The sequence below is a fragment of the Danio rerio genome, chromosome 23 (genome assembly GCF_052040795.2).
Source record: "Danio rerio strain M-AB ecotype USA chromosome 23, GRCz13ab, whole genome shotgun sequence".
NCBI lineage: Eukaryota > Metazoa > Chordata > Actinopteri > Cypriniformes > Danionidae > Danio > Danio rerio.
The window spans coordinates 43,617,748-43,642,279 of NC_141043.1; the positions used below are offsets into that span (position 1 = coordinate 43,617,748).

The following is a 24,532-nucleotide window of genomic DNA, read 5'->3' on the forward strand; positions in this document are numbered from 1 at the left end:
TTAATCTGGGGTCGCTACAGCGGAATGAACCGTCAACTTATCCAGAATGTTTTTACACAGCGGATGCTCTTCCAGCCGCAACCCATCTCTGGGAAACATCCACACACACTTATTCACACTACGGACAATTTAGCCTACCCAATTCACCTGTACCGCATGTCTTTGGACTGTGAGGGAAACCGGAGCACCCGGAGGAAATTCACGCGAATGCAGGGAGAACATGCAAACTCCACACAGAAACGCCAACTGACCCAGCCTATTATATTATATTATATTATATTATATTATATTATATTATATTATATTATATTATATTATATTATATTATAGCACAGTCGCCTCACAGCAAGAAGGTGGCTGGTTCTAGTCCCAGCTGGGTCAGTTGGCATTTCTGTGTGGAGTTTGCATGTTCACCCCATGTTAGCGTGAGTTTCCTCTGGGTGTTTTGGTTTCGCCCACAGTCCAAAGACTTGCGGTATAGCTGAATTGAATAAACTATGTGAATGAGTGTGGATAGGTGTTTCCCAGTGCTGGGTTGCAACTGGAAGGGTACCCAGTGTGTAAAACATATGCTGAATAAGTTGGCGGTTCATTCCGCTGTGGTGACCCCTGATATAGTAAGCCAAAGGAAAAATGAATGAATGAATGAATGAATGAATGAATAAGGATATATAAGGGAAGCTAAAATTTAAGGACCATTTTAATGACTTTGATGAAAAATACCTTGTTTCTTTTAATTTAAGAATGCATAAATTAAAAAGGCATATTTTAAACACTTGATTCTCGGGCAATGCTTTTAACTCAAACAAAATAATGTCAAAATGCATAAATAGATATTACAATTTCTTGATTTTCCTTGATTTTATAAAAAAAAAAAAAAATATATATATATATATATATATATATATATATATACACACATACATACATACATATACACACACACACACACACACACACACACACACACACACACACACACACACACACACACACACACACATATATATATACATACAGTTTAAGTCAGAATTATTAGCCCCCTTCGAATTTTACAAAATATTTTGCAAATGATGTTTAACAGAGCAAGGAAATTTTCACAGTCATCTCATAATATTTTTTCTTCTGGAGAAAGTCTTATTTGTTTTATTTCAGCTAGATTAAAATCAGTTTTACATTTTTTTTAGACACCATTTTAGGGAAAAAATATTAGCCCTTTTAAGCTATTTTTTTCTCAATCTAATTACTAGGCCCAAAAGGAATCTGTGTGCGCAGAATTCCGCAGATTTCTGCAGATTTTTAGCCCATCATTTATTCTTTTATATGTATATTTATTCAGTTTTTAAATGAATCACAGTAATATTATTCACTAATATGAAAATGTTCATCAGATACTAGATAGTACAATGCAGTTTGTGAAGTACCATATTAAACATTAAATAGAAGTTAAAAATGTATTACTTTTTATTTCACATCTTATGGTTTAAGTTATTAAACTCCCAAATTAATTCCGCAGAAAACCGCGGATTTCTACCAAAATTCTCTGCAGAAATAGCAAAAAACGTCCGCAGATTCGGTCTGGCCCTGCTAATTTCCCTAACCAGCCTAGTTAACTTTAAGTGTCCTGAAAAATATCTAGTCAAATATTATTTACTGTCATCATGGCAAAAATAAAATAAATCAGTTATTAGAGATAAGTTGTTAAAACTATTGTTTAGAAATGAGTTTAAAAAAATCTGCTCTCTGTTGAACAGAAATTGGGGAAAAAATATACAAGCGGTCTAATAATTTAGGGGGGGGGCTAATAATTGACTTCAACTGTATATATAGCTTGAATAAAAACAACAAAGCATATTTTAAGAACTATTGCTGAAACAATAATATTTTATGTATTGGATTTAATGAAATTCAATTATATTTTATTATTCAATTGTAAAATTAAAATTATTATTATTATTCATTCATTCATTTTCTTTTCGGCTTAGTCCCTTTAGAAAAGTGTAGATTAACTTATCCAGCAAATGTTTAACACAGCTGATGCCCTTCCAGCTGCAACCCATCACTAGGAAACACCTATACTCTCTAATTCACACACATACATTACGGACAATTTAGCCTACCCAATTCACCTATAGCGCATGTATTTGGACTGTGAGGGAAACCGGATTACCCGAAGGAAACCCATGCCAACTCGAAGAGAACATGCAAACTCCATTAATGCCATTATTGATATTATTATTATTATTATACTTGTAATCTAAGTTATTTGTATTTTTTATTATTAAATATTGTCAAATTATTTACCAGTCTTTATTTTCTTTCAGGAATATTTTACAATATTTTTTTAAACAAAAAACAAGAAATGAGATTTGAGATTTTAAAGATTTTAAAGACAATAACGGCTTTTAGCATTGCATTTATTTATTTCTATTATTGTTATTATGTTTGTAGTGCATGGAACTGCTTCCCATAAATATTCTATTACACAAAAAAATAACATATGGCGGCACGGTGGCGCAGTGGGTAGCACTGTCGCCTCACAGTAAGAAGATTGCTGGTTCGAGCCTCAGCTGCATCAGTTGGCATTTCTGTGTGGAATTTGCATGTTCTCCCAATGTTGGCATGGGTTTCCCCCACAGTCCAAAGACATTGACTCGTGAGACTCATGAGATCAGGCTGGCTACTTTGATTACTGTCACTTTAAATTCAAATGAGATTGTGCTCTTTTTAAAAGAGGGCGGAGCTACAAAGGCCTGTGTGTCAGCATAATGGCAGATTTAAAAACAATACTAACATCCTATGCCAATGACGGACTAATTGTCACTACTTCAACACAATCTCACCACAATTCGTAACTTTTTGATTTAGTAGCTAATTCGTATAAATTCGTATGATCTGATTCCTACAATTTAGTACCGTACGATTTGCTTATCTAAGAATAGACCCTAACTAGACTAGTCGTCAAATAGACAAATTTTATATGTGTGGTCATTCATTTCTGTTTATTTGATGACTAGTCTAGTTTTGGCGCATTCTTAGACGTTTATTATACAGCCCAAATCTAGCCTGGTGTTAGCATGCGCTATAGGTGAATAGGGTAAGCGAAATTGTCTGTAGTGTATGTGTGTGAATTAGAGTGTATGGGTGTTTCCCAATAACTGGTTGGAGATGGAAGGGCATCCGCGATGTAAAACATATGCTGGATAAGTTGGTGGTTCATTCCGCTGTGGTGACCCCTGATTAATAAAGAAACTAAGCCAAAAAGAAAATGAATAGAACTTATAAAAATGAAAATCGTTTGCATGTGATAAATATCACAAAGGTCTTTATTTTATTCACACAAAATATACATTTGATTTAAAGCTGAAATTAAATTGACAAGTTCTTCTGATTTATATACAGGCAGGAGGAAAAAGATATAAACTGATCATTTAGGTTTCATGCCTCATGTGGTTAGTGTAATTTCATACTCTTCAGATACAAGCCTTAAACACAAGTTTGGTTTTCTCTTCCTGTCTTAAACACACACACACTCAGTTGTGCGTCCAAGAGTCATGGTGTAAGGGGTAATCTAGAATAATCCTGCTTTATTGGCTGTTAGCGCTGTGACGCAGGTCTGCTCCCCCTGATAAATTCTGGGTGACATCTAGCCTGACCTGACATTACGCTCAGTCATTTATACACACACACTTACCAGCTAGTCTCCAGCTCTCTCTCTCCCTCCCTCCAAAGCACACAGCCAGCTAAACAGGTACTTCCCCTAGTCTTCATCTGCCCTTAAATTAAGCTAATTACAATTACTACGGCCTAACCCCAAGCCTAAAATAAAACCTGCAGCACTTTGAGAATCGAATAAAGACATAAAAAAATTTCCATTCGAGGATGAAGGCTTGCCAGATTTTTGGTAGACATTCTTGCATTAGAATTTTTTTATTTTGCCAAAGTTGCACGCTTTTAAATGAATATGTTTTATTATTTATATATTAAATTAACCTTCTTTTGTTTAAATGTGCTTCAGTGAATTTTCCCTGTATAAAGGTGCAAACTCAAATTTCCCTGATGATTTTCTCTAGAGGGCAGCATTGACATTCATTTCTTTCTATGAAGACAGAAATGAAGGCTTTTTAATTAGTTTTGATCGATTAATTTGTTTTAATCACATAGAATAATCACACAAATCCCTTCAGAAATCATGCAACTGTTTTCTACACCTGCATTTCACTTTTTTGGTGCTACAAAACAAGCTAAAAGCATCAAATAAACATAAAAAATATGTTATTTTTGCTTAAATATGACGATTATGAAGATATTCTTTTAGAATTTACTTCGATATCTATAATAAATAGCTTTGAGAGGACGTAAATATGATGCGCGCAAATGCCTATAGTCATACCCTAGAGGAGGGCGTGTCACGATTGGTGCGCGCAGCTGTCACTCAAACTCACCGTCACTCTTCAAAACAAGCTACAAAGATCAAATAAACGTAAAAATATTACATTTTTGTATAAATGTGATGATTATCAAGATATTCTCTTAAAATACATGAATACGCATCTATTAAATAGCTTCGACAGGACGTAAATATGAAGCGCGTAAATGTCTATATTACAGTATCGCAGGGCGCGTCAGGATTGGTGCGCGCAGCTGTCACTCAAACTCACCGTCACTCCTGCTTTAGTGTACGGGTTAATCTCTATGCATCCTCACTGGGTGCAATCGAGAAGACATGAGCAGCCAGCAGTTTGCACAGAGCAACAGCTGACAATGTGATCACATACACACAGGTAGGTATATGCGTTATATCATAGACTTTTGCGCATATTAATTTAATGTTTTTCAATAGTATTTCAGATTTGAACAGTTGCATGCTGACTTATTTAAATATATATATTTTTTTTGTTTACAGAATGAAGCAACATGTAAAAACTCAAAGCGTCCGCTTCAGTTGAGGAAAGGGGGGGTCTCCTACTGATTAATATTGACTTTCTATATATTTTGTGATCGCAATCATGCATCAATCACTCTGATTCTCACGGCCCCTGGAGAGCCGTGAGAACCCACCGGAGTTCGGCGCTGCGAGCAAAGGCGCAAACAGGACATCTGGGGAGCTTTTACGCGCAGGGGTGAACGCAGCTGGATGCAACACGAATGCACTCATTTCTATAGCTGCATTATTTTCACAGCAACCTCGCATGACATGGAAACAGTGGTATAACATATTCTAATATTATATTCACACTCCAAACACATTTGCAAACACAATGGAGGAGACTCTAAATAACCTGTGCGTGCTGAACTGGGAGCAGGTGAAGCGTCTGGATGCCATCCTTACCGAGTCCATCCCCATTCACGGCAAGTGGAACTTCCCTACCCTGGAGATGAAACCCAGGGACATCGTTAAAGTGGTGCGGTGTCGCATGGAGGAGCGCAAGATCCACGTCCGGGAGGTCCGGCTGAACGGCTCCGCGGCCAGTCACGTTCTCCATGAGGACAGCGGTTTGGGCTACAAGGACCTGGATCTCATATTTTGCGCTGATCTGAAAGGAGAAGTGGAGTTTCAGACTGTCAAAGACATCGTTCTGGATTCCCTCTTGGATTTCCTGCCTGAGGGAGTGAATAAAGAGAAAATTACCCCGGTGACATTAAAGGTATGCGTTTATGGGACGTTTTATTTGGTGTAAGCCCATTTCAAGCACGTTTAAATATGATTCTCAAGAAAAGCTGAATGCAAAACGTGTTCATATAGGACACTATTAACAATACATGGATGAAATCATTAAAAGATAGGCACAAATGGGTTAATCGTGCTTAACTAGTTTGTTGCTGGTGTGACAGTGCTGATCTGTGATAAACCAGATCTTGAAAATGGCTTAGACAGGGTTTAAGGGGATAGTTCACACCAAAATAAACTTTTGTCATCATTTACTCGCTCTTTACTTGATCTAAATGTTTTTGAGTTTCTTTCTTGTGTTGAGTATACATAAGAAGATACTTTGAAGAATGTTGGAAGCAGCAACCATTAACTTACACTGTATTTTTGTTCCTACCAAGGATGACAACGAATGCTGGTTGACAGCATTCTTCAGAATATCTTGTCCTGTATTAATTCAAGAAAGACATCCAAATGAAGTCTTAAAGGAGACTTTTAAAGAAGATTTAAGCCCATTTTAAATAAATTTATAAATGATTCTCAAAAAAAAAAAAAAGCAAAACATGTTCAAATAGGGCACTATTAATAATGCATGCATAAAATCATTTTAAAAATAGGCATACATGGGTTAATTGTGCTTAAACTAGTTTATTGCTGGTTTTACAGTACTTGTTTTAGCTGATCTGTGGTAAACCAGATCTAGAAAACTGCTTAGACTGGGTTTAGAGGGATAGTTCACACCAAAATTAAACGTTTGTCATCATTTACTCGCTCTTTACTTGTTCCAAATGTTTTTGAGTTTCTTCTGTTGAGTATACATATGAAGATATTTTGAAGAATGTTGGAAAGCAGCTGCCATTAATTTACACTGTATTTTTGTTCATACTATAAATGACAATGAATGCTGTTTAACACATTCTTCAGAATATCTTGTCTTGTGTTTAATTAAAGATAGACATCTAAACAAAGCCTTAAAGGAGACTTTTAAAGGAGACTTAGGCCCATTTCAATCATTCATTCATTTTCTTGTCAGCTTAGACCCTTTATTAATCCGCGGTCACCACAGCGGAATGAACTGCCAACTTATCCAGCAAGTTTTTACGCAGCGATGCCCTTCGGGCCGCAACCCATCTCTGGGAAACATCCACACACACATTCACACACACACTCATACACTACAGACAATTTAGCCAACCCAATTCACCTGTATCACATGTCTTTGGACTGTGGGAGAAACCGGAGCACCTGGAGGAAACCCGCACGAAGGCAGGGAGAACATGCAAACTCCACACAGAAACGCCAACTGAGCCGAGGTTCGAACCAACGACCCAGCAACCTTCTTGCTGTGAGGCGACAGCACTACCTACTGCGCCACTGCCTCGCCCAGGCCCATTTCAAACACATTTAAATATGAGTCTCAAGAAAAATTGAAAGCAAAACGTGTTCATATAGGACACTATTAATAATAAATGGATGAAATCATTAATAAAAGTGGCACAAATGGGTTAATTGTGCTTAAACTAGTTTATTGCTTGTTTTACAGTGCTCATCTTTAGCTGATCAAAGCTAAACCAGATCTAGAAAACTGCTCAGACTGGGTTTAAAGGGATAGCTCACACCAAAATGAAACTTTTGTCATCCTTTACTCTCTCTTTACTTGTTCCAAACATTTTTGAGTTTCTTTCTTGTGTTTGGTATACATAAGAAGATATTTTGAAGAATGTTTGAAAGCAGCAGCCATTAACTTACAATGTATTTGTGTTCCTATTATGGATGTCAATGAATGCTGGTTGACAACATTCTTCGGAATATATTATTAAAGAAATTAAAGAAAGACTTCCAAACAAATTGTCAAAGGAGACTTTTAAAGGAGACTTAAGCCCATTTCAAACACATTTAAATATGATTTTTAAGAAAAGCTGAATGCAAAACGTGTTCATATAGGACACTATTAACAATACATGCATGAAGTCATAAAAAAAAATAGGCACAAATGGGTTAAATGTGCTTTAACTAGTTTATTGCTGGTTTTACAGTGCTCATTTTAGCTGATCTGTGGTAAACCAGATCTAAAAAACTGCTTAGACTCGAGTTTAAAGGGATAGTTCACATTAAAATGAAACTTTTGTCATCATTTACTCGCTGTTTACTTGTTGAAAACATTTTTGAGTTTCTTTCTTGAGTTTGGTATACATAAGAAGATATTTTGAAGAATGTTAGAAAGCAGCAGCCATTATCTTACAATGTATTTGTGTTCCTATTATGGATGTCAATGAATGCTGGTTGACAACATTCTTCAGAATATATTATTAAAGAGACTTTTAAAGGAGACGTAAGCCCATTTTAAACACATTTAAATATGATTTTTAAGAAAAGCTGAATGCAAAACGTGTTCATATAGGACACTATTAACAATGCATGCATGAAATCATTAAAAAAATAGGCACAAATGGGTTAAATGTGCTTTAACTAGTTTATTGCTGGTTTTACAGTGCTCATTTTAGCTGATCTGTGGTAAACCAGATCTAGAAAACTGCTTAGACTCGGGTTTAAAGGGATAGTTCACACCAAAATGAAACCTTTGTCATCATTTACTTGCTGTTTACTTGTTTCAAAATATTTTTGAGTTTCTTTTTTGTGTTTGGTATACATAAGAAGATATTTTGAAGAATGCTGGAAAGCAACTGCCATTACTTCCATTGTATTCTTGTTCCTATTGATGTCAATGAATGCTGGTTGACAACATTCTTCAGAATATCTTGTCTTGTGTTTAATTAAAGAAAGACATCCAAACAAAGCCTTAAAGTAGAGTAAATAAGGACAGAATTCTTTTAGATGAACTAAAATATTTACCTAAAATTAGCTGAATCAACACGATTCCTGAGTTTTTTTTGTTGAGACAACTTAATAGTTTTATGTTCAATTAATTTATGTAAAATGTAAAAATTTATGTAAAAATGTAAAATCACTTTAGTTAACTTTTGTGTTGGGACAACATGAAGAAACTGTGTGAAACCCAGCATTTTTTTACAACGTAGGTGTCCCTTTAAGATGCATTTAAAGTAAACTCCAGGATAGTAATTGAGAACTCTCCAGGGGTTGATTCATCGCCGCTACACCCTCGAGCATGGTACTTAACCTTATGTTACTCCATCGGGACTGCCCTTAATTTAAGTGCACTGGCACTTCGGATAAGAGAGATTCAGCTAAATGACTACTTAGTAAGTGATATAATTTCATATGCAGCATGGGTTAAATAAAGGGGAAGTGCAGGGCATGCTGTAATTTGACATTGACTGGACCTAGACATGCCCTGGAGAGCGTTGTATTAGTTTTAAGCTGCAATAAGATAAGGGCGCCGGTAGTAAAAACGCTGGTTTCTACTACAAAGAGGATTTCTCTAAACCAATTTACGATGGATCCGCTTTCACCTCTCTCCAGTGAGTGTATGCAAAGGAAGAGTGGATTTTCATGTATGCAAATGAAGCTGATACAGCACTATCTAATTAAATGGAGTGTCTTTGGTGAATATGCAAAGTGGCTTCACAGTCGGAAATATCATACGTTTGTAGTCTTGTTATTAACAGGATGCTTGTTTTTTATCGACAATTTTTATTTTAAACATTGTCACACAGTTTGACAAAGATTTTTCAGTTTACAAGATGCTTGCACATTTCCATAATACAATGCAAAAAATATGTTGGGTTCCACTTAATAGGTTTGTGTTGACAAAATACAAAGAAATTAAGTTAACTTATCAGTTTTTACTAATTTAAGTAGATCAAACATACAACAATTAGGTTGTCCCAAAAAAGTGTAGAATTGTGTTTCTGCTCATTTTAAATAAGTAAGTTAAACAAACAGCAAACATATATTTTTTGAGTGTACAGGAAACTCAGGGGAATAAACCAGCCTGATCTCACGAGAAAACGTAACTATTTTAAGTTATGCCAGTTTAGTGGCTAATTCGTACCAATTCGTACGAGTTCAGTCGTACGAAATTGTATGATTCTAAAAAGGAGGCGTGGCACTTAACCCCACCCCTAAACCCAACCGTCATTGGGGGATGAGCAAATCGTACTAAATTGTACGAATTAGATCATACAAATTCATATGAATTAGCCACTAAATCAAAAAGTTACGAATTGCCGTGAGATTGTGTTGGAATAAACATAAGAATAATTTATGTTCACTTAAAGAGATATTTCACCCAAAAATGAAAATTTGCTCATTATTGTCTCACTCTCCATGTGGTTACAAACCTAAATGAGTTTTTTTTTTTTTTTTTTTGATGAACACAAAAGAAGATATTTTGAAGAATGCTGAAAACCTGTAACCATTCACTAAAAAAAAAACAAATACTATGGAAGTGGTTACAGGTTTCAGCTTTCTTCAGAATATCTTCTTCAGAATAAAGAAACTTAAATTGATTTGGAACAAGTAAATGATGACAGAAATTTCAGTTTAGCATCAACTGTACATTTAATGACTCTTGCACATGTTTCATTAATACAGGAAACCAATGGAAATAAATTCAAGAGTTATTAATGTTCACTTGCACACCCCGACATGCACAATAGTCAACACTGAAGTTGATCAACAAAGTTTTTCGAAGTTATCCTGAGACAAGACGACATGGTGGCGCAGTGGGTAGCATGATTGCCTCACAGCTAGTTTGATTCCCGGCTGGGCCAGTTGTCATTACTAAAGTCCCTTTAAGGCAAGTCATTTCACCCTGGCGGCCATCTTTGAAACGCCACTCAGGCAGTATGCTCGGGCATTCTGTTTAAATGGGGAAACATGAAATTCTCCAAAATACCTTACGGTTAAATTTCATATTAGGAATCTCCACTAAAATTAAACAACAGCTGTCTGTTTAGTTTCATTTCTATATGTTTGTGTCACACAAAATCTGCAGAAGCTCACGTCTAGTTCGAACCCCTCCCCCGGAGAATTGTCATTTTATATCGATCGCTGATTGGCTCCTGTACCAGAAGGCTGGCTTTATTCGCCATTTAGCAATGGCTGATTGGCTCCTGTACTAGTACACAGGGCATCATTCACCATATTGACAGTTACACCTTCCCCCATTCAAAAGTATACTAGTGACATGTCTTGTGTATTCTAGTCTTTGCCATTAATATGTGAAGTTTGCGTGTTCTCCCCATGTTCACGTGGGTTTCCTTCGGGTGCTCCTAAGCTGAAGAAAATTGAATGAATGAATGAATGAATCCTGAGACAAGAATGGGTGTTGTTCAATAACTTACAGGACAACTTTGATGAAAGGTTGTTTTGATCCACTTCAAATGTTGACATCTGTATATTCAACGACATATTTCTATTGACTAAATCTTTATATTGGCTTTTACATCATTATTAACATTGTCTTTCTTAAAACCCTCTTTCCTCAGGAGGCTTATGTGCAGAAGATGGTGAAAGTGTGTAACGATTCAGACCGATGGAGTCTAATCTCACTTTCCAACAATAGCGGGAAGAACGTTGAACTGAAGTTTGTGGATTCCCTCCGGCGTCAGTTTGAGTTCAGCGTCGACTCCTTCCAGATCCGCCTGGATTCCCTCCTCCTCTTCTACGAGTGCTCTGAAAACCCCATGGCCGAGACGTTCCACCCTTCCATTGTGGGAGAGAGCGTTTACGGAGACTTCAGCGTAGCCTTGGACCACCTACAACGAAAACTGATCTGCACGCGAAATCCGGAGGAGATCCGCGGCGGTGGCTTGCTGAAATACTGCCACCTACTGGTTCGAGGTTTCCGTGCCGCTTCCGAAGCTGAAATGAAGCTTCTCGAACGCTACATGTGCTCTCGATTCTTCATCGATTTCTCAGACGTGGCGGAGCAGAGGCGAAAACTGGAGTCCTATCTGCAGAATCACTTTGTGGGATTGGAGAACCGGAAGTACGAGTATCTGACCACGCTGCATAGTGTGGTCAATGAAAGTACTGTATGTCTCATGGGACATGAGCGGCGACAAACTCTGAGCCTCATCACCATGCTGGCGGTACGGGTTCTAGCAGAGCAGAACGTGATTCCCAATGTGGCGAACGTCACCTGCTATTATCAGCCTGCGCCGTACATTGCTGATGGCAACTTTAGCAATTATTACATTGCTCAGGTGCAGCCGATGTACGCCTGCCAACCCACACACACATTCTCCCCGTGGTTGCCCTGCAACTGACCGACTGTTAACTTACCACAACATGTCCAATTAGAGCACTCGCCCAATGAGTCTGTATTTGTGTGCTCCACAGCGTGAGACTTTTCCAATTGGCAGCTCGTTGCAAGGAGACGCTTCGAGCGCGCAGGAAGAGAGAAAGGGAGGGAGAGTGAGGTAACTTGGATCAGTTCCTATCGGGCAGCACGTTCTACCTAGGCTTTCCATGGCTAAGTGCCAGGACTACAAAAAAGCACAACACTGGCTTAGAGGAAACCGCATGGAGACTCTACCGAGAGTAGCATGGACACAAAAGGGACTATCTTTTGCATCTATGTGTGATAGACGTATTTTAAGAATCAAAGAGATCCTGCGAATTGTGTTGAAGTTGCAGTTTCGCAAGGGAAGTAAGAGATACCCAAAAACAGGGGTGTCCATACTTGTTCCTGGAGGGCTTCTTTTCTGCAGAGTTAGGCGAATTAAGCACTAATTAAAAATTTCACCAGAGCTTACTGATTAAAAGATTATCCTCTTTCCCGATGAACTAAAATGATAAAAAAAAAACAATAAATAGTAACTAGAACGAAATCTGCTCAACAAAAAAAATTAGTAACTCTCAGGAAACAACAACAATTATTAAAAGTCATTTTGATCCCGGACGAGCCCCCGTTTATTTTACGAATGCCAGATTTAAACTGCTTGTTTAGACTTTGGAGTCAAAAATACAATTTTTTATTTTTATTTTTTAAGGACATCTAATCATGAACTACCATCTGTTTCTTATAAGGTGACAATTTGGTATGGATGTAGTGAGAATTAGGTGTCCTATTAGAACGTGCCACAGGCAAGATTCATCTATTGGGATACAAGAGTTTTTCACAGCCCCATTTAAGTAACAAGACTCAGTTTTAAAGTGCTCATTTAGGCAGGGCCACACGAGTCAAAAATTTTCAATTTATTGAGAAGCAAAAAATCAAGTGTGTTAACAAAATATAATGGCAATAGAAAGAATAAACTAATAACAAACTAGTAACAAGTATATCGAATGTATCTAGTCAACAAACAACCAAAACTCAACAGCATAACCAACATTGGACAAGGCACGCACAGCACTTTCACTCTCAAGGCAGCAGTACACAGTAGGATGCATATAAAGATTCTCAACAAGTATGGGTCTAGCTCATGACTGGCTAAAAGACTTGCATTTGAGCTGGTCGGAGCAAAAAATCAGCAGCTCAGTGTCCCTCCAGGAGGAAGATTGGACACCTTTGCCTTTAGTGCCTTAAACTGAAAATCAAAGTCACTCTGTTAACGACCCCTAAGTATGTCGGTTAAGACGTCCTTTAGCAGTAACATTCAATGCAATCTCAATGCAGTTCCTAACTTTTAGATTTAGTGGCTAAGTAATGTGTGTGATCTCATTCGTACATTTTAGTACGATTTGGTCATGACCCAACGAGGGGTAGGGTTGGGGGTGGGGTTTGGGGGCATGCCTACTTTTAAAAATCATGTTTTCGTATGGATGAAATCGTATAAACTATCCACTTTTTAATCTGAAACATAGTTACATTTCCTCATGAGAACAGGCTGGTAACATATGACAGAAGGTAGTGCACAATAGCAAATGAATTTTGAAGATCATCCAATCATGAACTACCATCTGTTAACTTGTCAATTTGGTACCACTACAGTGAGAATTGTGGTGTCTACTAGAAAGCGACACGGACAAGGCATTCGTATATTAGAGTACGAGATGGGAGATTTTTCACAGCTTCTTGTCTCATTTGAACTGACCTTAATGTACTGTTGGCTCAGCGTTGGCTTAGCTCAGATTAAATCGTCCGGGGCAATGCCATTACATCTAAGGCACAGAGGTAAAACAGGTCAAGGCTGAACAGGAAGAGAATTAACGAAAGTTGTTTAAGAGCAAATTGTTGTTGTTATATCCAGGTTACCTGGCGTCTTTCTTCGGGCCTAATTATCACACAGCCACCAAATCCAGAGATTATACCTTTGACACATCTGACCTGCATAACCTGGGGGATTAAGACCAGAAGAGATGCAGCATTGCAAAGCGGAAAAGCATATACAAGAGAAAGAGACGAAGAAGAACATATACCAAAGATATTTGTGAGATTCCTCAAGATTGTGAACCAACACTTACGTACTTGACGTAAGAGCATCTACATACAGTCCATACTTAAATAACATTGCAAGTCTGGATTTAGAGCTCTGGCATTTCCTAAAGGGATAGTTCACTCAAAATGTTTATTTACTCACAAATATTCACCCTCAAATGGCTATAAACGTTTATGAGTTTTTTTCTTCTGAGATTTTTTGGAGAAAGCTAAACATTGATAACCACTGACATCCTTAGTGGGAAAAACAAACACTACACAGCAAATCCTCCAGTGTTAAATAAACACTGTCAGTGTTACATAATATGTGATGGCAGTGTTGGTGTAATCTTGTTTTAACACTCAAAGTAAGACTATATAAACACTGCATTTAATACTGGAGGTTTTGCTTTGTATCAAAGTCCACGGTTAACAGTTTCAAGCTTACTTCGAAATATCTTTAGAAGAAGAATATTTTGTGTCGTTTTTTTAGCGTGAACTATCTCTTTAAGCCTTGTTCCAAGTGCTTTCCGAAAGCCAGTTCTTTCTTTGCATCTACACATTGTGTAGTGTGGCATAGACTGCCTGTTAGTATTCCATTTGGGGAAAATCCAGCCTGATCTCACGAGGTAGCGTAACTGTTTTAAGTTTTGTTAGTTTACTGGCTAATTCGTATTAATTTGTACGAGTTTAGTCGTCCGAAAATCTACGATTTTAAAAAAGAGGTGTGGCATCAAACCCCACCCCTAAACAAAATTGTCATTGGAGGATAAGCAAATCGTATTAAATTGTACGAATGAGATGATGTATGAATTTATACGAAGTAGCCACTAAATCAAAAAGTTACGAATTGCCGTGAGATTGTGTTGGGCAATCTGTTCAATAAAAATTATGTGCACTCTTCCTAGTAAGCTTTTATTGTTTTAATAGATGTCTAATAGACATCTAAACATAGTCATCTTGGCTAAAACAAGGCTAAAAAGATGTCTAAGAAAAGGCCAAAGCTAGACTAGTCATCAAAATAAACAGAAAAGAATGACTACACATACAAAGTCTGTCTAATCTGTCTATTTGACGACTAGTCTAGTTTAGGGCTATTCTTAGACGTTTGCTACATTTTCACTGAAAGCCCAAGTTTTGCCTTGTTTAGCCTCATTTAGATGTCTATTAGAAGTCTGCTGGGTTCAAATTACAAAAACGGGACACCCAATGATCACATGCACACAATGGCTGTCCCAAGTCTGACTGCAAGCTGGGACAAGGCCAGAGATTTACTAAATGGCTAAATACACCCCAACTGATCATACAAAAATGGACGTTTTCTTTCCATATGCTCACTCATATATATATATATATATATGTATATATATATATATATATATATATATATATATATATATATATATATATATATATATATATATATATAAAATCATATCTCTTATTTTTCTACTGATTCTTCTATTTTTGTACATTGTGATGTTTGTGCAGAGGTCTCGTTTAGGACCTTATTCTAATGCTGTGAAGAGTAATGTTGTGTTTAATGAGTCGAAAGAAAAGCCCCGACCTAGCATTAGTGCAGCAAATTGTCAACAAGTGTTGGTGTACATTTTCATATTGAGTCATTACGGTTGGGTGGCCACAGAAGTATGAATGTCTCAGTGATTGTGTGTTTTAACTTCTAAATTAAATTTGTGTGTAAAGTCAGACTTGACATTCGGAGTTCACGACTGTCAATATTGCGATGCATCATGTGTTTGCAAACATGATTGAGTCATTAAATGATTTTAAAAAGGACACTGCCTCAGTGAGGTTTGTTAGCCAAAAAATAAAAATAAACAGCACTACATGACCCAGATTTGTTGTTCTACTATAGGTTATTTCTTCCTTTTGTGTGGTTTTAACAAAACCAATATAGAGAATGATAATAACAAGGCCACGATGACAAGGTCCATTTATTCCCTGTTAAAAAGGACACGCAATTGTTGTATTACTTGAACATTTTTGCCCGTTAAAAGCCAGACTTAACAAACCTCAACTAAATCTAAATAACAAGCATTTGTTGTTGGAATCTAAATCAGGGGTGTCCAAACTCGGTCCTGGAGGGCCAGTATCCTGGAGAGTTTAGCTCCAACCCTAATCAAACACACCTGAACTAGCTAATCAAGCTCTTACTAGATATACTAGAACAGGGGTGTCCAAACTCGGTCCTGGAGGGCCGGTGTCCAGCATAGTTTAGCTCCCAACTTCCTTCAACACACCTGCATGGAGCTTACTAGTATACTTAAAAAGAGCTTGATTATCTGGTTTAGGTGTGTTTAATTGGTGTTGTAACTAAAATATACCAGACACCGGCCCTCCAGGACTGAGTTTGGACACCCCTGTACTAGAAACTTCCTGGTAGGTGTGTTGAAGCAAGTTGGAGCTAAACTTAGCTGGTAACTGTCCCTCCAGGACCGAGTTTGGACATTCTTGATCTAAACTGTTTTAAGGGGTAGTTCACCCAAAAATGTAAATTCTGTCTTCATTGTCTCACACTTCCCTTGTTCAAAACCAGAGTTTCTCTTTTCTATTGAACGCAAAAGAGGATATTATGAAAAATGTTGCTTCAGTAGCTGACTTCCATAGTGATTCAGTTTTCCAAATATATGAAATCATTTCATACTTTATTTTTGTAACATTATTTTGTAAGTTGAAACAACTTGTGAAGTTCCCTTTCAGTCATTTATGTGGAAACAACAGATTGGGGACATAACGGGTTAAAACCATAACCCAAGACGTTCCTGAATTTGTTAATTAAACTTAACATAAGTTTTCACAGTTTTTACTAGTCTGTAAGTTGACTTAACTAGAAACATAATTTGAGGTGAGACCTGAAGCGTCAGGCAAACAAAACCTGTTCACCACAACAAAGTAGTAACTCTATTAAAGGTTATTTTGATCCTGGACGAGCCCCCATTTCTATTACAAACCCCAGAATTTAAGGTTCTGGTTTACAGAGTTTAGCTTAGTAAAAAGAACAATAGAGAAAAAAACCCAATTCTCCATTTTTTAAGCTCAATTAATCATAAATTACAATCAGTTTCTTACCATTTGGAACCACTACAGTAAGAATTAGGAGTCCTATTAGAATGGGACACAACTTGCAGTTCCTCTTGAGTCATTAATGCTGAATCGACAGATTGAGGATATAACCGGTTAAAACCGTTACCCGAGAGCTTTCTGAATTTTTTAATTTAACTTAACATGACTAGTTTTCACTGTTTCTACTAGTCTGTAAGTTGACTTGTGGTGATTGAAAATCTGATCACCACAACAAAGTAGTAACTCTCAGGAAACAACAATAACAATTATTACAAGTTATTTTGATCCCGGACGAGCCCCCATTTCTATTACAAACCCTAAAATGTAAGTGCATGTTTAAAAAGGGGTTTAGTGAAATAAAAAAGAACACTAGAAGACCTACAGCTTAGTCCATGATTATCAGGGAACTCCACAGCAAAATGAACTGCCAACTACTCCGGCATATGTTTTACACAGCGGATGCTCATCCAGGCACAACCTAGTACTGGGAAAGTATTTTGTGAGGAAAATTACTTTATAACTTTGTAAAGACAATTTTATTGTAAATACATTGTGTGTAATTGATAAATTCAAAGTAAAATCCTTAAATAAAACATGTATTGGTTGTCTGTGCTATTGCTAATTGATAAAACCTTCTACACTTTAAAAATTGACAGTGATTTCAATGGTAAAAATGTTTTAAGTTGAAATACTAAGAGATTTAAGTAAATCAAACTAATCTGAGTCAAAGCAAAAAAAGATCTTCTTTTAAATTGAATGAATAATTGTACATTTTTCTAAATATCTTCTTTTGTGTTCAACAGAAAAAAGAAACTTGAGGGTGAATAAATGGTGAGGTAATGAGGTTCATTTTTGGGTGAACTATCCCTTTAAGTCTCTTTACAGTAGCAGATGGTCAGTCTGTTGGCTAAAGGATGCACCGATCTACCTGTTTAATGATTTCTATGCGTAATCTTATGTGTTTAATGTACTTTGGCAACTTTACTTCTCTCAGCAGACCTGTAACTGTTGGCTAAGCAGCGTACAGTGCAAGCAGATTTATTGCAGCCTGCGTCATGTTGGCGTAGACATGAAATCGCTCCAGCTGTCCACAACTCACCGTCATTTACTTTCTCCCCATCGTGCTTTCTGATTAGCAGAGTCAGGCAGATTTGGTTGTTATTTCTGCACAGAATTTTGTAAAGAATATTATAAAAATAAATAAGAATGCAAATTAAAAAATGACAATCTGATGGTTTTGAGAGTATCGTAGCATAGTAAAAAAACAAGTAAGACACGGAATAAAAATAGTATCTTTTTATTTAAAGTACAGACTTAAAAAAGATTCATTGGATTTACTCATTTATTTTAGGGTAAGTGGTTGCAAACAATTTACATGGGCTAAATTTAAACAAACAAATTGAGTTGAACTTCATTAAATTTATTATTATTATTTTTTAATTCAGCCCGATAAAAAAAAATTGTAAATCCAATGAATAATTTGTTTTTCAGTGTAAAAAGCAATCCAATTAGCCACTTGTTGAGTTCACAAACATATCTTTCTTAAGACATTTATGAAGAGTTCAGATGCAAAAAAAAAAAGTTCCATCAAAAGTTTTCCACAAAATATTACCACTTTTCTCAGACTCCTATGTCTTGGTTCAGAAATTTCACTTTTATGTTAAATAATAAGTTATTTTTATCGCTTTTAAGATAAAGTAACTGCAAAAAAACTTAAGCTTAGTAAATACATAGTTTCTCTATTTATTATATAGTTTTTGTATTTAGTATATATATAGTTTCTAAGGCCTTAATACACGCAAGTACACTCATAAAATACAGTCATAAACAAACACTTGCGATCGGTTTATGAGATTGGCCAGATTATCGAGTACCAATCAAGTCATGAAAAGTGATTTTAAGGCGATACCGATCTCCAGCCAATCGATCAGAGCAACCCTAAAAAATACTTTACAAACTGTGCAGCAAATAAATCATCTAAACATTTGCACATTATTATATAACATTACTATAGTAATGAATATAACAATTGATTAAATATGTTTACAAACATTTACATTACTAGTATATAGACTCAAAGACAGGCTTATAATCTGGAGATTTCTGTAGATCATCGGAGATTGTGGTTATGACACGCTTTCTTGTAAAAGTGTATTTTCTACCTTTTGATTTGCACCGATATCTTCAGGTCCTCCATCTGTCCATACTTCTTTCAGGATCCCTACTTAAGAGAAAAATACAGAATAACCAGCCTTAGTTGGTTCGCTGATAATCATGGCGTTGCAAAATTTAAACAAACGTTGCAGTTTTATACAATTATTTGGATTTGTTGTTGTTTTTGTTGTTGAATTCTACTGTATGCTCCAATTAAACTTAATCAATTTACAGCTTCAATTTAAAACGACTCTGGAAGAAAAATGATGCTGATTCTTTTGACATGGTATGACCTTGTTCAGACAATATATAAATATGATCCCTGCATTTATTTCTGCACTCTTACACAAACATGCTTCTTGCTCAAAAATCTTGAGGATGAGTCAATTGTCAAACAAATGTTGCCCACTGTTGAGTTCCTGCAACTTAAATAGTCGACTATGGTGCAACCAATCAGAAGGTCATGACTCATGAGGTTGAAAACTTGCACAAACATAAAATCATGAATTTGATCATAGTTTCTGCATTCAAGTTAGGGCTGCACAATATATATCGTTTTAAGTCAAGTCAAGTCAAGTTGAGCTTTATTGCCATGCCGCTACATTTGTGATGATCATATCACGTGCTCCTCTCGAAATTAGTTTGTGAAAATTTCAACCCAGGCTTATTCTGGAAACGTAGCCCCGCGGACGTTCTGGGAACTGCGAAATACGTCCCAGGAGGTACGCATTTGTGCAGTTTTTGTTTTCGCTAATCAGCGAGTGGCTGATGTGCGCGCTTTTTCGTGCCTCGAACGGCTCTCGCGAGTGCCTTCTGTTCGCGCCAGTGCTATTCGCGCCCGCGCTATTCTCGCATAAAAAGCCGCCGGAGGCCGCTGTTGAGCAACCGTCTGTCCGACTGATCGAATGACTGAACGATTAACTGGCCGGCCAACCTAGCCACCCTCCTACTCCTTCTTTCCTAAACCTGAGCGATGATTTACAAAAGCCTGCCAGAAAAAGAAAAGCCAATGCTGACTGCGTTCTCAGATTTCACCGCATTCTCACCCTGTTGCGAACTTGTTCGCTTTATTTTTTGGATTCTGTTTTTTGTTCTACCTGATTTCTGGAACCACTCTTCCCCAGACTCGAACCCGGTCGTCACCGCGGCCGGCTCCTCCGGGCCTCCGCTCCGCCGACATAACACGATCAGCTAACCGGACAAACTAGTTTCATCGGGAAAGCCCTCCACACGGAGGTAAGCCATCAGCCGGCGAGCGTGAAGAGGAGCGGCATCACACCGCCCGGTAGCGTTCGCTGGATAAAACGAAATGCGGCCATACGTACCTACGGCCATGTAAATCGCGGTCTCCAGAAACTTCCGTGGGGGTACGTTTTTAGAATGAGCTTGGGTTGGAAAATTTACTTAGAAAACCATGAAATGCTGTTTAATTTTCTTTTATCTGTATTTTAAAAGGGACCTAAAGGGGGGTTCTTCTATAAGATGTCAAATAAGTCTCTGATATCCCTAATGAGTGTATGTGATGTTTCAGCACAAAATACCATAAAAAACTGCATTCATAACTCTTTGAAACTGACCCTTTTGGGCTTTGATCCAAATTGTGCCATTTTGGTGACTGTCGCTTTAAATTTCAAAACAGGACTAAAGTTATCTCTGTTATTTATAAGTATCGATAAGTATTAGTTGCTAACATGCTCACTTAGGGTGCTTTCACACCTGTGAATCGATTCAGTTGTTCCGATTAAAATTGTTACATTGTTGCTCTTTATTCTTGGTGCGGTTCGCTTTCACACGGCAAAGTTTCTAAACGGACCAAAAGAGCTAAAACAAGTCATGTGTGAGTAAACTCCTCACATTGGTCAGAGTGTCAGGGTTTATTTTGCAGTTCGCTCAGCTGTCAGGGGAAGTGGTGGTTTGGTGGTGTTTGACAAGGTGTGCGCAATGTGTCTGAAGAGTGAAGAGGGATTGGGTGGGGAGGGGTGAGAAAAGTGCGCAACGTATTTGAGGACCAGGAGGGAGACCTGTGATTACTGGAAGATTATCACTCGTTTGCGGCATCCGGGAGTCTTTGTGCATTTGCGGGAGACTCGGGATGTCTGTTAAATGACCTCCCGCCCTACTCATAATTCTCTCTTCATTTAGCCGTATGCCTATTACATATCCATAAAACACTGAAATATAACCAGGCTCAGATTGTATTGCTTTCTCACTACAATCGATTCGCTCCAGAGTTTGTTTCAATCTAGCCAAGACCACCTCATTCAAGCGATCTCGGAGCGATTGTTTTGATGCGGATTCGAGAGCGATTGGTGGATTCACATATGCCAAACGAACCGCGCTAACTGGCCAAACGAGACAGGTCCCGAAACAAAAGTCTAGGTGTGAAAGCACCCTTAGGGCTGTCTATGATAATGAGGGAGAGGGGATGACACTGATGACACGTACAAAGGGAAAATGTCAATCAAAGTGTTTCTGCAGACAGTTTTTATCAAGTGTGATTATAAAAAATAGACTTAATTCAGTTTTACCGATAGAGACTGCCAAAATGAATGTACTGTTGCCACACAACTATGTTTAAACCTCTAATAAAAGTGATTTTTGCATTATAGATCTCCTTTAATTTACTTTATTTTGTATATTTTTAAATAATTTTGTACATTTTGATTAAAAAAAAAATCATCCAAATCAATGCAAAATGGTAAATTCTTTTCTAATAGAGTCATCTTGTGCAAATATATTCATATCAAACAAAACTAAATATTGCAATATCATTTTTTTTCCAATATCACGCAGCCCTAAATAAGCAGACCTACGCAGCAATGGATGCTTACTTATCTAATAGTAGCTTCTCTGGTGTACGTGCGCTAGCTTACAGTAGCTTGGCCTCCAGGTCTGACTGGATGAGAAATTGGGTCTGAGGGCGTGTTACCGTAAGGGTCTGGGCAGGGCTAACGTTATCCTCTCGTTAAGCGGCACTTTGAATATACTATATTTAGCGCTCCATGAGAGGGATATTAACCCATCTCCCCTAATCTAATTAAATGCTTAATAGCCATGTGCTCAACAGTCTAGGGTAGTTACAGCCCTTGGGTTTATGAGTATTGTACTGTAACACATACGCCCGGGTGAGAGAGAGAGAGAGAGAGAGTGCGCCCTCCCTTATTGTTGAGATTAAGATTGTTGGGTCAGTGTGCCCTGCATTTTTATTAAAACGAGGATAGTGGTTTGAAAAATTATAGAGAAAAAAAATGTTGGTAACAGTTGGTAACACTCTAGTTATTTATAGTAAATACTGCTTTTGAACCATGCAGTAAAGTGTATTATACTGTATATTATTTACAACAGTTAGTAATTAATACTACTGCATGCAAGTGGTGTGTTGAACTATAATAATGGGTAATACATTTATACCTATAGAATTATTCAAAAACAAAGTAGAACTTTTTATAGTATATACTATAGTATAACTATTACTATAGTATTTGTATATGGAACTTTACAATACACTACTGAAACTAAGGTTTTCACAGTATGCCATGCATAAAAGAACATTTTAGAGAAATATTCTTCAGCAATCTACACTCACTGGCCACTTTATTAGGTACACCTGTGCAACTGCTCGTTAACGCAAATTTCTAATCAGCCAGTCACATGGCAGCAACTCAATGCATTTAGTCATGTAGACATGGTCAAGGTGATCTTCTGCAGTTCAAACCGAGCATCAGAATGGGGAATAAAGAGGATTTAAGTGACTTTGAACGTGGCATGATTGTTGAGGCCAGACAAGCTGATCTGAGTATTTCAGAATCTGCTGATCTACTGGGATTTTCACGCACAACCATCTTTAGGGTTTACAGAGAATGGTCCGAAAAAGAGAAAATATGCAGTGAGCGGCAGTTCTGTGGACGTAAATGCCCAAGGTATGCAGAAGAGCATCTCTGAGCGCACAACACGTCCAACCTTGAGGCAGATGGGCTACAGCAGCACTTCTGTCAGCTAAGAACAGGAAACTGAGGCTACAATTTACACAGGCTCACTAAAACTGGACAATAGAAGACTGGAAAAGCGTTGCCTGGTCTGATTAGTCTCAATTTCTGCTGCAACATGCGGATGGTAGGGTCAGAATTTGGCATTAACAACATGAAAGCATGGATCCATCCTGCCTTGTATCAACGGTTCAGGCTGGGGGTGGTAGTGTAATGTGTGCAGGATATTTTCTTGGCACACGTTGGGCCTATTAGTACCAATCGAGTACTAACCTGCTGACCATGTCCATCCCTTTATGACCACAGTGTACCTATCTTCTGATGGCTACTTCCAGCAGGATAACGAGCCATGTCATACAGCGTGAATCATCTCAGACTGGTTTCTAGAACATATTACACTGTACTCAAATGGCCTCCACTGTCACCAGATCTCAATCCAATAGAGCACCTTTGGGATGTGGTGAAACGGGAGAATCACATCATGGACGTGCAATTGACAAATCTGCAGCAACTGCGTGATGCTATCATGTCAATATGGAGCAAAATCTCTGAGTAATATTTCCAGTTTATTGTTGAATCTATGCCACGAAGGATTAAGGCAGTTCTGAAGGCAAAAGTGGGTCCAATCGGGTACTAGTAAGATATGAGTGGGCAGCGAGTGTATCTTTTCTTTCATAGCGTGAAGAACTTTTTAATATCTCCATAATCTTTTGTGAAAATAGGTTTAATGATTTTAAAAGCTCCTGATGACATCACTTTTGCTATTTAGGAACATTTATTTTTAAGAGTGCAAGTTTCTTTTTTCTGACATTAACTTCTTTAGTTAGTTTGACATAAACTAACAAAGATAAATGCGTAAAGCATTGATTTTCAAAAAATTGTTATACAAAATTTTAATCTGTTATCATTACGACAATGAACAGTTTAAAAGTATAGCCTATATATAGCCAAATGTAATATGCAATGCTCAACAGTAATGCACCCCATATGAAAAAAAAAACATAACTTATAAATTTAGATAATAGTAGTGCTTTTGAACTTTACAATTGTAAAGTGTATTAGTAATTACCCTGCTGAAAAATCCAGCTTAAACCAGCCTAAGCTGGTTGGATAGTTTGAGCTGGTTGACCAGCCTGGTTTTAGAGGGGTTTTGGCCATTTCCAGGCTTGTTTCCAGGTATTTTCAGCCTGGTCTTAGCTGGTCAGGCTGGAAAATGACCAGCTAAGACCAACTAACACCAACTTGACCAGCCTGGTTTAAGCTGGACACAGCTGGTTTTGGCTGGGCTCCTTACCTGGTTAGGCTGGTTTTAGCTGGTCATCTCCCAGCCTGACCAGCTAAGACTAGGCTGGAAATAGCTGAAAACCAGCC

At 37.5% G+C, this 24,532-nt stretch overlaps 2 protein-coding genes across 51 annotated transcripts in view; one reads left to right on the top strand and one right to left on the bottom strand.

Moving 5' to 3' along the window:
* Nucleotides 1-24,532, bottom strand: part of tgm1l3 (transglutaminase 1 like 3) — a 183,408-nt gene that overhangs the window by 48,694 nt on the left and 110,182 nt on the right. For 15 of the 50 annotated variants that reach the window (XM_087307723.1, XM_087307695.1, XM_087307697.1 and 12 more), the window contains 5 exons: nt 19,184-19,245; nt 18,121-18,185; nt 13,776-13,856; nt 13,615-13,681; nt 5,283-5,537 (listed from right to left, as the gene is read on the bottom strand). Coding sequence is in view for 11 of the 50 variants with exons in the window: in XM_087307680.1 (XP_087163806.1) it covers nt 5,283-5,347 (65 nt within the window). In the remaining 39 variants the exon portion in view is untranslated. Of the gene's footprint in view, nt 1-5,282; nt 5,605-13,614; nt 13,682-13,775; nt 13,857-18,120; nt 18,186-19,183; nt 19,246-23,419; nt 23,610-24,532 lie in introns of those variants that run through there. The other 35 variants (XM_087307681.1, XM_087307722.1, XM_087307694.1 and 32 more) reach the window with 11 other exon arrangements.
* tent5ab (terminal nucleotidyltransferase 5Ab) lies at nt 4,706-12,384 on the top strand. The gene is given in 3 exon segments (NM_001103125.1): nt 4,706-4,784; nt 4,907-5,648; nt 11,062-12,384. Coding segments are annotated over 2 exon segments (1,170 nt in total). The 5' UTR covers nt 4,706-4,784; nt 4,907-5,261; the 3' UTR covers nt 11,845-12,384.